Source organism: Oryctolagus cuniculus, chromosome 8 (genome assembly GCF_051225735.1).
Source record: "Oryctolagus cuniculus isolate XC-2025 breed Fujian yellow rabbit chromosome 8, ASM5122573v1, whole genome shotgun sequence".
NCBI classification, from domain to species: Eukaryota; Metazoa; Chordata; class Mammalia; order Lagomorpha; family Leporidae; genus Oryctolagus; species Oryctolagus cuniculus.
The window spans coordinates 21,135,451-21,148,589 of record NC_142874.1 but is presented as its reverse complement, the minus strand read 5'-3'; the positions used below and the strand labels follow the sequence as shown (position 1 = coordinate 21,148,589).

Below are 13,139 nucleotides of genomic sequence, written 5' to 3'. Positions count from 1 at the left end.
TGCAGTAGAGGATGGCCCAAGTTCTTGGGCCCTGCACCCCAAGAGAGACCAGGAGAAGCACCTGGCTCCAGCCTTCGGATCGGCGCGGTGCGCTGGCTGCAGCGTGCCGGCCGCAACGGCCATTGGAGGGTGAACCAATGGCAAAGGAAGACCTTTCTCTCTGTCTGTCTCACTGCCCACTCTGCCTGTAGAAAAAAAAAAAAAAGAAGAAAGAATATAAGACTTAGGAGACAAAGCACAGGAAAGAATACAGTCAAACCAAACACAAGAAGAGGAAATTAGAAACCTAAAAAACACTGTTGGAAATCTACAAGATACTATAAAGTGACCCAACATACAGGTTCTAGAAGTTCCTGAAGGCATGGAAAGAGAGAAAAGATTAGAAGGCCTTTTGAATGAAATAGTAACGGAAAACTTTCCTAATTTGGAGAAAGAAAGGGACATCCAAGTAAGGAAGCACATGAAACTCCTAATAGACATAACCAGAAAATATCCTCATCATGCCACATTGTAATCAAACTCACCACAGTAAAACAGAAGGAGAAGATTCTAAAATGTGCATGTGAGAAATGTCATGGTACTTTTAGAGGATCTCCAGTTAGACTCACAGCAGACATCTCATCAGAAACCCTACAAGCTAGGAGAGAATGGCCAGATATACTCCAAGGCTTAAAAGAAAAAAAATGTCATCCAACAATATCATACCTGCAAAGATCTCATTTATGAACGAAGGTGAAATAAAGACCTTCCATAACAAACAGAAATTCAAAGAATTTATCACCACCCGTCCAGCCCCACAAAAGATGCTTAAGGATTTGTTGCACACAGAAACATGGTCATCACTACAAAAGAAGGTAAAGGAAGAAAATCCCTCAGTAAAAGTTCAAAGGAAATTCAACGTAAAAAACAGGAATATTTTTGGGAAAATGGCAGGGAAAAGTAGTTACTTATTAATAGTCATCTTCAATCTAAATGCCTTCAAATCCCCCGTTAAAAGACACAGACTGGCTGAATGGATTAACAAACAAAACCCATCTATTTGCTGCCTACAGGAAGGAAAAAATGTTTGCAGTCACTGTGAAATTTCCCCAAATTTGACAAAAATAAAAAGTTACAAATTAGCGGCTGGTGCTGTGGCATAGCGGGTAAGGTCGCTGCCTGTATGCCGGCATCCCATATGGGTGCCAGTTCAAGTCCTGGCTGCTCCACTTCCCATCCAGCTCTCTGCTGTGGCCTGGGAAAGCAGTAGAAGATGGCCCAAGTCCTTGGGCCCCTGTACCCACGTGGGAGACCCGGAGGAAGCTCCTGGCTCCTGGCTTCGGATTGCAGTGCCTCCAGGCGTTGCGGCCATCTGGGGAGTGAACCAGTGGATGGAAGACCTCTCTCTCTCTCCGCGCCTCTCCTTCTCCCTCTGTGTAATTTGACTTTCAAGTAAATAAATAAATCTTTTTTAAAAAGTTACAAATTAAAGGAACTCAGAAAATATCAAACAAAATAGATTCAAAGAAAGCCATGTTTTGGCACATTGTGGTCATATTACTGTAAGTCAGAGAAGGAGCACAGATCCTGAAAGCAGGGACACAAAAATAGGCAAATAAGACAGTCACCATGGATCACTCAAGCTATCAGAAAGCATCGTGACCAGAACACAGTGGAATATCTGCAAGGCGTAGAGAGAGAAATATTAGCTAGGATATTCTTTCCAGGTTCAGCAAAAGTGCCTTTCAAGAGTGAAGCTGAGGGGCTGGCGCTGTGGTGCAGTGGGTGAATGCCCTGGCCTGAAGTACTGGCATCCCATATGGGCGCTGGTTCAAGACTTGGCTGCTCCAAGTCCAGTCCAGCTCTCCTCTGTGGCCTGGGAAAGCAGTGGGATGGCCCAAGTCCCTAGGCCCCTGCACCTGTGTGGGAGACCTGGAAAAAGTTCCTGGCTCCTGGCTTCGGATCCGTGCAGCTCTGGCCATTGCAGCCAATTGGGGGGTGAACCATCGGATGTAAGACCCCTCCCTCCCTCTCTCTCTCTCTCTCTCTCTCTCTGCATTTCCTCTCTCTGTGTAAGTCTGATTTTCAAATAAATAAAATAAATAAATCTTTTTTTTTTAAAGTGAAGCTGAAATCTACACATTTTTGGATGAAAGCAAATTAGAAAATTGGTTGGCACCAGAACTTTACTACAGGAAATGGCAAGTTTCCGTAAGATAAAATCAAGAGAAAATTAGAGAAAACTCAGATTTTCAAGTGTGAATGAATAGCATTAGGTATGATTATTTTATGAAAACCATACATAAATGAAATTGATTTTGAAAAATTCCAGGATGAGCAACCATTTGCCATAACTAAAACCAAAGCAGCTTGAGACAAGGGTGCTCCTCCCTACAGGAGAACTCCACTTCAACTTCTTCAAGCAATTCCTCTGGTTATGGAAAACAGCTCATAAAAGATGCCTGGCTCTGATTAGCTGCTGGGAAATGGCTGTGCTGGACTAGGCTTTTTCCACTGCGAATACCATGTTTTGTGATCTGAAGCTGCTGTAAAGAAAAAAGTCAAATAGCGTATCAGTGTTATCATGGTCACCGTTATGAAGATCTGCGCTAGTGTGTCATGATTTTAGAAATCAAATGTGATCCAACTGAAGATATTCTTCCCTACAACATACAAAAATGAGGAAGACACACACCGATCTCTCCAAAGGTTCACCCCTCCAAGTTTAATTCAATCCTGACAGACTTTGGTGTGGGACGTAACCAGCTCAATGCAACACCTAACTCAGAGAGTGGATTCTGTTCCACAAAGGGAGCATTACTAGAGCAAACAATCAATTGGAACATGAAATGAACAACAGGTGGCAATAGTATTTATACCAATGTTCCATTTCCAGGTGAGGACTGTATGGTGTTTATCTAAACTATATCTTGATCTTGGGAATACACAGGTATTCGAAGATAAAGGCATGCAGCATATGTAACTGCCTTCAGAAAGAAGCATATCCAGACACACATCAAGAGACAGACAGAGAAAATAAATTATGGAACAAAAATAGGACAAGATGTCATCAAATCAGCACATTTGGATGTGATAGTCCTATCACTCTTTCACACATTTCAGGGTTTTAAAATTCCTTCCAAATAAATAAAAATATTTTAACATGAAATAAATATTGAAAAACTGGGAACAAACAAAAACACTGTTTGAAAGTAGTGACAAATGAAGAGAAATATTTAATTCCCAGAATACTGGCTTGGGAAAAACACTTTATGAAAATGTGAAACTCTGTGGATATTTAACACGAAATAGTCTTTCTAAGCATAAGCACTGAGTTATCGTGGATTCCCAATGCTTCATATAACCTAACATTTACTTTTTTATGTACACAAAAAAATTGCATGTGTAGGTGAAGATATATTTCTCCATGTTCCCTTCGGAATACTCTCACTCTCCCATCTCTCTCTGTCACTCCAATCTCACTCTCTCCTCCCTCTTCTTCTCATCCCCTCCTCTCTCCTCTCCTCTGTTCCATTATATTGTTCCTCTTCCCATACTTCTTGATCTCTATCTGTTTCTCTACCTAAAACCTCTATCCCCATTGTCTCTACCTCTCTTTCAGTCAAAGTCAGGAAATTGGAATTTAAAATGTTGAGTCCAAAACACACTTACATAAGGAACGTTGCTAACGGTATCTGACTCTATCTGTAGAACTGTCGTCTGCTTTTGATCTTTCTCTTTCGACTCAGTTATACACCTAATCAAAATCATTAAGAAACAAAAATTAATGAATTAGCTAATGTTTCTCTTCAAATCAATTCATGTGGCAAAATGTTCTATATATTTCTCATCATTGATATGTACCTATATATACACATATACACACACACACACACACACACGAAACTCTTGTTTGAGGTAGCTAATACATATACTGATACAGAGACATACATATGCATTTCTGTGCACAGATATCTATAGCATACTTACAGGATATAAATATTTATATTCATCTATAAATAACTTTTATATTATTTAGATTTAGATTTGTAGAACTTCTCAGCAAGGTCAAAAGATGAGGAGTGGCATCGCTGTGGCATACGAGGTAACATCACCGCCTGTGGCACCGGCAGCCCATATGGGCACCGGTTCCAGGCCCGGCTGCTCCTCTTCCAATCCAGCTCCTGGCTATGGCCTGCGAAAGCAGTAGAAGATGGCCCAAGGCCTGGGCCCCTGTAGCTCCACAGCAGACCAGGAAAAAGCTCCTGGCTCCTAGCTTCAGATCAGCCCAGCTCTAGCCATTGCGGCCACTTGGGGAGTGAACCAGTGGATGGAAGAGCTTACCCTCCACCTTTCCTTCTTTCTGTAACTCTACCTCTCAAACAGATAAATAAATAAATCTTTAAAAAGCCAAAACAAGAACAACAACAAAACCAGATGAGTAGGAAAATAATTCTGGGAAAGACGGCATGGCCTGGAAAATAACAGGGAGTGTCTTGATGTGTGGTTTGGGCAGCAGATCCACCCCTCAACGTTTTCCTATCTGGACCGCCTTCATGGCTTCAAGTGTAGGAAGCAACAGGTGCTTTCAGACTCACTCAGTAGAGCACTGAGTAGATCCACTCAGCTACTGAGTAGCTCAGTACTAGCTACATTTATAGACATTTAATACATATTGGGAATATTGTTAGCTCTGATCCATAGGCTGTATGGAGGGAAAGATGAAAGATACATCTTGAACTTCTTCAACAGTGAATAGAACATTCATGTGAATGAGGGAACATGACTTACAGCACATGTAGAGAAACCAAGGATTGCAAGATCATCTAAGAGTATTTTCAAGTGGGAAGAGCATTTTTAAGTGGGAATCATGTAGGGGCACTGCTTGCAGAGATTTATGCCTCCTATCACAAACGAAAGATTCAAAATCTGTATGCTAGAGAAATACCTGTCCAGCAGACGTTCCCATTTTTCCATAAATGTCTTCGAACTGCAAGCAGAGAAGTCAGAGAAAATAGTAAGCTACATAAAAGACTAATTCCATCTGATTAAGACTACCATTGCAGACAAACACACCAGCAGGCAAGTGTGGGTGACGGGGACTCAGGCGTAAGTAGTGCCCTCTCACACAAGGGCTCTGGGTGGAGTCTGCTCTTGTACAGCAACATTACAGCGATGGGAAAGAGTTCTTCAAGGGAAGGAGAAGCTGACTTGAAATGAAACCCTGGATTGCAACTATGGGATGCTAGCTCAGTGATCACAGGAGTCACTGAACTGACAGGAGTCTCAGTATCCACCATCGAAAGTGGAGGTCATTAAACCTCAGAGTGCTCCTGTAGCTTGAAGTGCTATTCAAATGGAAAAAGCATTATGATCAGATTATGTCACACTAAAGAGACTGGGCATGTGAATGGAATGCTCTGGGCTCACTTTAGGGGGGAAATCCATACCACTGTACTTCACAGAGGCTGCAGAATTGTCAGATGTCAAATAAATACCTAGAAAATTATTTTAGTGCTATGATGTGCTGAAGGATGTCAAAGCACCTAGTGTTTGGTGACTAATGTTTTATATCCTTCCTGCTACATCATTAATGTATTTGAAATCCAAAGTGAAAAAGATCTGCAGTCGCAAACATACATGGGCTTATAATTTACTAGCATTCAAAACAGCTGGGGAGTGATTGACTACATGGAAAATAAAACTGACCATTTATATGACTGGGTCCTGTGCCGGCAGCACCTGTAATACCTTGCTTATGAATATTTTCATTATCCCGAGAGTAAACCCTAATCTCTAGTAAGCAGCCACACGCTATTCTCCACCACCCCCAGATCCTACACCATGTCATAACTATCCATTCATCAGGTCATGAACATGTAATTTGTTGCTAACTTCTGGCTCTAATGAACAACACTGCTAGGAACATTTGTGCCCAAAAGTCAGAGTTAGGAACAAACAGAGTGTATGTATGTTTACACTTTTCTTGGACCTATATTCCACAGTGGAATTGCTCAGTCCTGCTCAGTCGTCCTACATTGAACTCACGGAAGCAACAGGTTTTTCTGCAGGGGCTGCCACATTTCCTATTTCTACCAGCGAGAGCTCACCCACGCGGCATTTCTATGCCTTCTCAGGACATGCTTCCACAGCAAAGTGGACATTTCCTTGGCTTTCCACCTTCATATGGACTTGAACACCACGGGTTACTTATGCCAATTTGCATAAGAGTGATAACAGCCAACAGCAAATGTACTCGGTGCTGGGCATTGTTGTAAATGTGTTGTATGTGTTTACATAGCTTCACAGCCAATATAGCCTATGTCCACCTCGTGCCCACGCTTCTCCCTCATTCAAAAAACTGTCTAGTGGAACTCCTCATCAAAGGCACCACAAATAGGCAGCTTCCTATCACCTGCAAGATTAAGAAGACATTAAGCAATAGAATCTGAGAACCTAGGGAGAAAATTTGTCATGGCAAAGAAGACATGCAGACAGTGGTACAAGCATGGCTTTGTTCTCAGTAATATTTGCAAGCAGTTCCATCACAGAACTGAGTTGATTAACAGTTTGGATATATCTCCATTGTATCAACTTCAATATGACCTGACAGACCTGGAGGGAGTGAGGAGAGGAGGAGAGCAAAAAAGAGCACCAAGCACCTGGGATGAACTGTCTATGTGGAAAACACACAGGACATTGGGTTTGTGCCTGTTCAGAGCAGCAGGCAGAGGTTGCAAGGTACCTGCGTACACAAAAACAGACACACAAGATGTCTAGGAAATGGAGCCCCGTTTCCTTTCCTCATACCAGCCTCAAAGTGGGCCTTGGAAAACTCACCCACATCGCATGAATCAAATCTTTGTTTCAGGTGGCCGTATCACTGAAGACACCAAATAGCAATTCTAGCAACCCAGGATATAATTTAATTTGTATATCAAGTATTATTTCTTTAGGTCATTACTTTGGGAGAATAAAAGGACTTTTTCAAGCTGAATTGATCTACTCTACTAGTTGAAACACACAAAAGCCTAGACCTAGAGGCTGGAGGATATTGGAGAGGGGCCCCAGAGCCTTGCTCTCTCAAATCTATTTTTATTAATCCAAAATACCCACTCCCCAAGTAGCTCATGGAGCCCTTGGAAAACCATTGCTTCAGACCAAAGCAAATCATTCCAACAGTTCCCATTTCATTCTCTCCACACATATTGGCACATAAAAACCTCTTGGGGAAAATATGTGTCATACAAGTGCCATGGCTGGAAGTCAAAGCATGAGGCAGCAGATTATTATAGGGTCAAATTAAAATGCTTACCAATCCCCCCCCCCCAAAAAAACAAGTTTGGAAGAAAATTTAGGTGCATTTCTCTATCTTTGCTAGAAAAGGCAATAAGGGTTATATCCTTCTATATCAAAGTAAAATTACAAGACTCAGCAGTGATACTTACAAGAACTTGGCCCTATAATTCGCCATGGGCCAGCCAATATTCAGGCACCTGGAGGCACTGGTATCACCTTCCTCAACAATGCATTTGGAAATCCATATTTCATTGACAGGGATGACATATTTGTAGTAAATATTTTTGCTGTACCTAAAAAGATCATCAAGCAAGATGTTTTTTTCTTAAATGTACTGAGAGCACATCCTCTCCTGAGCAAACCCCAATCCTCCATGTTCCATAACCAAGAAAAGCTCACATCCATCTATTCCCTCTCAGTGCACAGCACAGGCAAGAGTCAGGTGGACCTGGACAAAATCATGTGCTCAGTGAAGGCTGGCCCACAAGGGGCCCACACACACAAGATTAACGGCAGCCAGTGGCAACAGGTGGACTGGTCTGTTTCTGAATGCTGACTATGGACTTGAGGCCATACTCTGTATTTTAAAGGTGTTACATCTTAAGAGAATCACTCACTCTCTGGTCATGCACATCTGATTGACTTCAACAGAGTGGCTGAGGGGTTGAACAAAGATTAAATCATGGATGGATTATTTATAAAATTTTCTTCTTCACAGAGATAGACTATACATACATAATCTCGGAATAACCTTAGTTTCAGATATTACAAATACATTTGAATCTTAATTCTTATACAAATTTTGCATCTTGAAAGCTGGGATGGTGAATGTCTGGTCCCTGGGCTGTACAAAGCCTGTGAAGTCACTGAGGCTGGCACTGCCAAGGCAACTAACTGCAAGCTGGATTCAAAATTCAATAAATCCGTAACAGGCTAAATTTTTAAGTTGATGATTTTCTCCAGCCCGTGAAAGATGCTATAAATATTCAAAATGATCCTGGCGGGGTGGGGGGACCCTCTCCACTCCTTCTCTAAAGACAGCTTCTTTCAAATTTCCTTTTTTTTTTTTTTTTTTAAAGGCAGAGTTAGACAGTGAGAGAGAGAAAAAGGTCTTCCTTCCGTTGGTTCATCCCCAAAATGGCTGCTATGGCCGGTGCTCTGCCAATCCGAAGCCAGGAGCAGGTGCTTCTTCCTGGTCTCCCATGCGGGTGCAGGGCCCAAGCACCCGGGCCGTCCTCCACTGCCTTCCCGGGCCACAGCAGAGAGCTGGACTGGAAGAGGAGCAACCAGGACAGAATTGGGTGCCCCAACCGGGACTAGAACCCGGGGTGCCAGCGCCGCCGGCGGAGGATTAGCCAGATGAGCCATGACACCAGCTCAAATTTCCTTCTTAAGATTTGGTTCAGATCATCTGCCCCACAGATTCTGGCTTAAAAAAATACTGTGTCCTACAGACTGCAGCCAAAATAAAAGCACAAAACAAAATGTACCTTAGTCCGAGTGCTCAACGTCTTATCCATAAGGGAAGAAAACACCTCCCATTTTTTTCTGCAGAGAGCACAGGGTGACAATATCGCAGCTTCAGCAGTGATATTGCTCAGTACTGGTTTGGTCCACCCCACTTTCGCCCTCTGGCATGCTGCCTTGTTCATTTACAAATCTAACTCTCAGGTGAGTGGTAGACGTGAAGAGCTCTAAGCCTTAAGGAGGATGTTCAAGGATTTGGCCACAGGGCTCCCTATGATTTAAAGCGATTGAAATGAAATTGTCATAAAATCTGCCATGGGATCCAAAAGAATACAAAGTGTTGAGGCAGCTGGGTGAGAGCCGGTACTATAATAAAGAGATCTAGTTTTAAACATGGGCTCACAGGACCAGCGCTGTGGCACAGTGGGTAAAGCCCTGGCCTGCTGAAGCACCGGAATCCCATATGGACGCCAGTTCTACTTCCGGCTGCTACTCTTCCAATCCAGCTCTCTGCTATGGCCTGAGATAGCAGTAGAAGATGGCCCAAGTCCTTGGGCCCCTGCACCCATGTGGGAGACCTGGAAGAAGCTCCTGGCTCCTGGCTTCAGATCGGCACAACTCTGGCTGTTGCGGCCATCTACGGAGTGAACCAATGGAGGGAAGACCTCTCTCTCTGTCTCTACATCTCTCTCTAACTGACTTTCAAATAAATAAAATAAATCTTAAAAAAAAAAAAATCATGGACCCACGACTACTGTGGTGACCTTGAGGCAGCCACTGGGGCTCTCTTAGCATCAGAGCCTGTTGGAAAACAAGAATACAGACCCATCTCAGATAGTGAAAGCAAGGATTAGGCAAGAGGAGGTACAAGATATCCTGAACACACAGATTGCGCTTAACACACCCCTGATCCAACATACCTCATATGATTGTCACTAAGATGAGACTGCATTTTATAAAACTGGGCCTGAGTCTTGCTTCTCTGCTCTAGGACAGGGCAGAACTGGAAGCCAAGGGGAGGGCAGCACTGGCAACTTTTATTTTTCTTTACTCACTTCCTGGTGAGATTTTGTTTGTGGAACTAGTCTTTGTCTTATATAATATTTCATAAATTATGAAAACACAGGTGGAGCAGATAAGCAGATGTCCAGATCAGTCTATTCCTGCCTACTCCTTCCCTGCACACGTGTATTAAGCAGTTGCCTTATTCCAGGCTGTGTACTGGTTGCATTTGTGTTCAAGGCTGACAGTGGGAGTGACCACTTGTGTCTATCTCCAACCGGCACACCAAATCTGCCTCCTGTACCTTTTGCTTTCACTGTCCCTCCCAAGTTGGGGCCCTTGGTATCAGTGATCTGGGTTATCATCTCCAGGACATAGTCTCCCTCCTATATTGCTGCCAGCTCTCCAATCCATTATCTCCCAGCAGCCACAATGATATACTACAATATTTACCTGATATGGCCATTTCCATAAGGAAACCCCTTCAAAGGAATTTCTCAACCCCTTACTGGGATCTGTCAAGATCCTCTGTGACCAGAACCCTGAGCACTTATTCAGTCTCACCTCTGACCTGGTCAATTACAATGAGCTCCAGAAACATCAGCCTTGCTGAAGCCCTGCTCCCAAAGGGTCAAGCTGCATACACGATGGCCTGCAGTCCCCTCAGCCAGGCAAATCGGGACACCCAGTCTATAGAACAGGTGGCTGCTTCTCACACCAGAGGAATGGTTTCAATGTTGCATCTCACAGAGGCACCCTAGTGGGACTCTTCTCTGACACTCTCCACATGGCACTGTTTATTTCCTACTATCAGATGCACATTATTACAATCTTCAATTGTCTCTTTCTTAGTTTGATCATCTCTAGGCAAGACTCAAGAAAGAAGAATCCTGGGACCAGCACTGTGGCGTAGCAGGTAGAGCCACTGCCTGCAGTGCCAGCATGCCACCAGTTCCAGTCCCGGCTGCTCAACATCCAATACAGCTCTCTGCTATGGCCTGGGAAAGCATTAGAAGATGGCCCAAGTCCTTGGGCGCCTGTACCCATGTGGAAGATCTGGAAGAAGCTCCTGGATCCTGCATCCTGGATCCTGGCTTCCAACTGGTGCAGCTTCGGCATTTGCTGCCATCTGGAGAGTGAACCAGCGGATGGAAGACTGTCTCTGTCTCTGTGTCTCTTTCTCCCCCGCCCTTCTCTTTCTCTCACTGCCTCTACCTCTCTCTAACTCTTCCTTTAAAATAAATAAATAAATGTTCAAAGAGAGAGAGAGAGAGAGAGAGAGGAACCCTGTCTCTCCCATTCTTGATTCCACTGTCTACAGGGGCACAATACAGAATAAAACTTCCATGACTACTTGTTTAATAAGTGAAGAATGAAATCACTGGCAAAAACAAAGTAAAAACATGCTACTTGCTGAGAAAGAGTGCATGAAAATGAATTTTGTTAGAGACAATATATTTCACGATGATCAGGACAGCATGCAGCATATGCACCTACCGAATGTTCGAGATTTTCAGTACGTCCTTGTACAAAAAAGCCTGATGCTTTGTTTTCTTATTACCCGTTCTTAACTTTATCGGACCGTGCACCAGTAGTCTTCGTTCACGTCCCTTTGAAGCACTTGCATCCTCTGAAGTCCCAGCCTCTTGAAAATCATCGTCCCTGCTCAACAGCAAACACCAAAGAGTAGCTAGTCAATGGTCACAGACTAGTTTGATGCCAGTCATTAGGAGTGACACATGATAAAACTGTCATCTCAATTCCTCAGACAAGGCTCTCCAACTACAGATGCCAATGGGGTTTCAGGTTTTACAGGTCTCAAAGAGCAGGTGGCACTGAGAGAGTTGGACAGGGAACACATCCAAGGGAGAACCTAGGGCAAGTATCGTCTTACAGGCGTGCCAAAGAAGACAGCCGCTCAGACCAAGAGGTGTCAGGTAAGTGGAGAACTGAGAGGATAACAAGAAGGGAGCCATCGCTCCCATCAAACGCTATGGAAGGTAAGGCAGGTGGTTACTGAGGACTCATCATTGGACTTACTAACACGGAGGTCTTGGTAACCATGGACAACTGCTGGTGGAATGATGGAAGGGATGTTTTCCACAAAGTCTGTGGTACACAGAGGGTTCTAAAACAACCCATCCAAAAGCCGCACACCCCAATGATTGCAGCCTATGACTGTGCTATCTGCAAAAAGAGACTGTGAAGACAGAATGAATGTGATGAACCTTCAAATAGGGAGAGTACATTCCCTAGTTTAGGAGGCCTAAACTAACCCCCAAGAGGTCCCCAAATCAGAGATTATCATCTACACTGACTCAGGACATGGCACAGAAGGGGAAGCCAGAAAGAGTTGAAGGGCAAGGGAGAATGAATCTGTCATATGGGCAGGAGCTACACAGAAACATGAGACTAGATGTAGTCAGCCCCCAGGTGACAGCTGGAGGAGGAAGGTACCTCAACTACAAGTAAGGGGATTCAAACAATGTTCTGAATTAGCTCAGAAGCAGATCCTAGCCCAGAGCAATCTCCCAACATGTGGACCAAGCTTAGAGGACCCTATGAAGTGGACCCAGAGAATCCCAAATAAACCTGTGCCCTACAGGTCCGTAACAAGGAATTCCTGTGGTTTTCAATCTCTCCGTTTCTGGTCATTGTTGTACCTCTATTATTTTAACAAAAAGAATGTTGCTTCCTGAGACTAGGTGCCATTGCCATAAGCATCTAAAAATTGGAATGCGGATTTGCAATCAGCAATAAGCGAAGGCTGCAACACGTCTGAGGAGCATGAGAAAGAAAAAGCTGAAATTCTGTGGAATACACAGTTAGCAGAAATGTGCATACGAAAGATTCTGCTGGTGTGCACTTGGCAGTATTGAGGATCAAAAGTCTGTGAGAGCATTTCAGGCATGGAAAGCCAAGACACTGTGGCAAAAACATAGTCTACACGAACGATCTCTGTAGACCCCAGTGGAAAAAAGTGGCAATCAAAGAAGAGTGCACTTATCTCTAAAGGGAAGAGAGAACTTCCACTTTGCTTATGGCCTTGTCCATAGGGGAAAAAACCGCTATAATCCAAAAGTTTTCCTTTTGAAATCTGTATTTATGAAATAAACGTTTTCTATTAAAAAAGGCTTCCATAGCCTAGACAGCTCATTTCAAGAGCCTCGGGTGGTCACTGACGTCATCCATGAGAGTGTTCATTGTTAAATTAACAGCAGAATTGGAATCCCCTGGTACGAGTACTCAAACAATATATTTCACTTTGTGTTTTTATGGGGGTGCAAACTGTTGAAATCTTTACTTAATGTATACTAAACTGATCCTCTGTAAAAAAAAAAAAAAAAAAAAAAAATTATCAACTCCCAACTTGACTCTCACTGGGATTAAAC

General features: G+C 43.4%; 1 protein-coding gene across 24 annotated transcripts in view; it reads right to left on the bottom strand.

Moving 5' to 3' along the window:
- Nucleotides 1-13,139, bottom strand: part of LOC138843593 (rho GTPase-activating protein 20) — a 51,568-nt gene that overhangs the window by 27,992 nt on the left and 10,437 nt on the right. For 20 of the 24 annotated variants that reach the window (XR_016211678.1, XR_016211681.1, XR_016211679.1 and 17 more), the window contains 5 exons: nt 11,245-11,409; nt 7,428-7,571; nt 4,928-4,969; nt 3,652-3,736; nt 1,284-1,424 (listed from right to left, as the gene is read on the bottom strand). Coding sequence is in view for 16 of the 24 variants with exons in the window: in XM_089302107.1 (XP_089158233.1) it covers nt 1,284-1,424; nt 3,652-3,736; nt 4,928-4,969; nt 7,428-7,571; nt 11,245-11,409 (577 nt within the window). In the remaining 8 variants the exon portion in view is untranslated. Of the gene's footprint in view, nt 1-524; nt 1,214-1,283; nt 1,425-3,651; nt 3,737-4,927; nt 4,970-7,427; nt 7,572-11,244; nt 11,410-13,139 lie in introns of those variants that run through there. The other 4 variants (XM_089302111.1, XM_089302122.1, XM_089302123.1 and 1 more) reach the window with 4 other exon arrangements.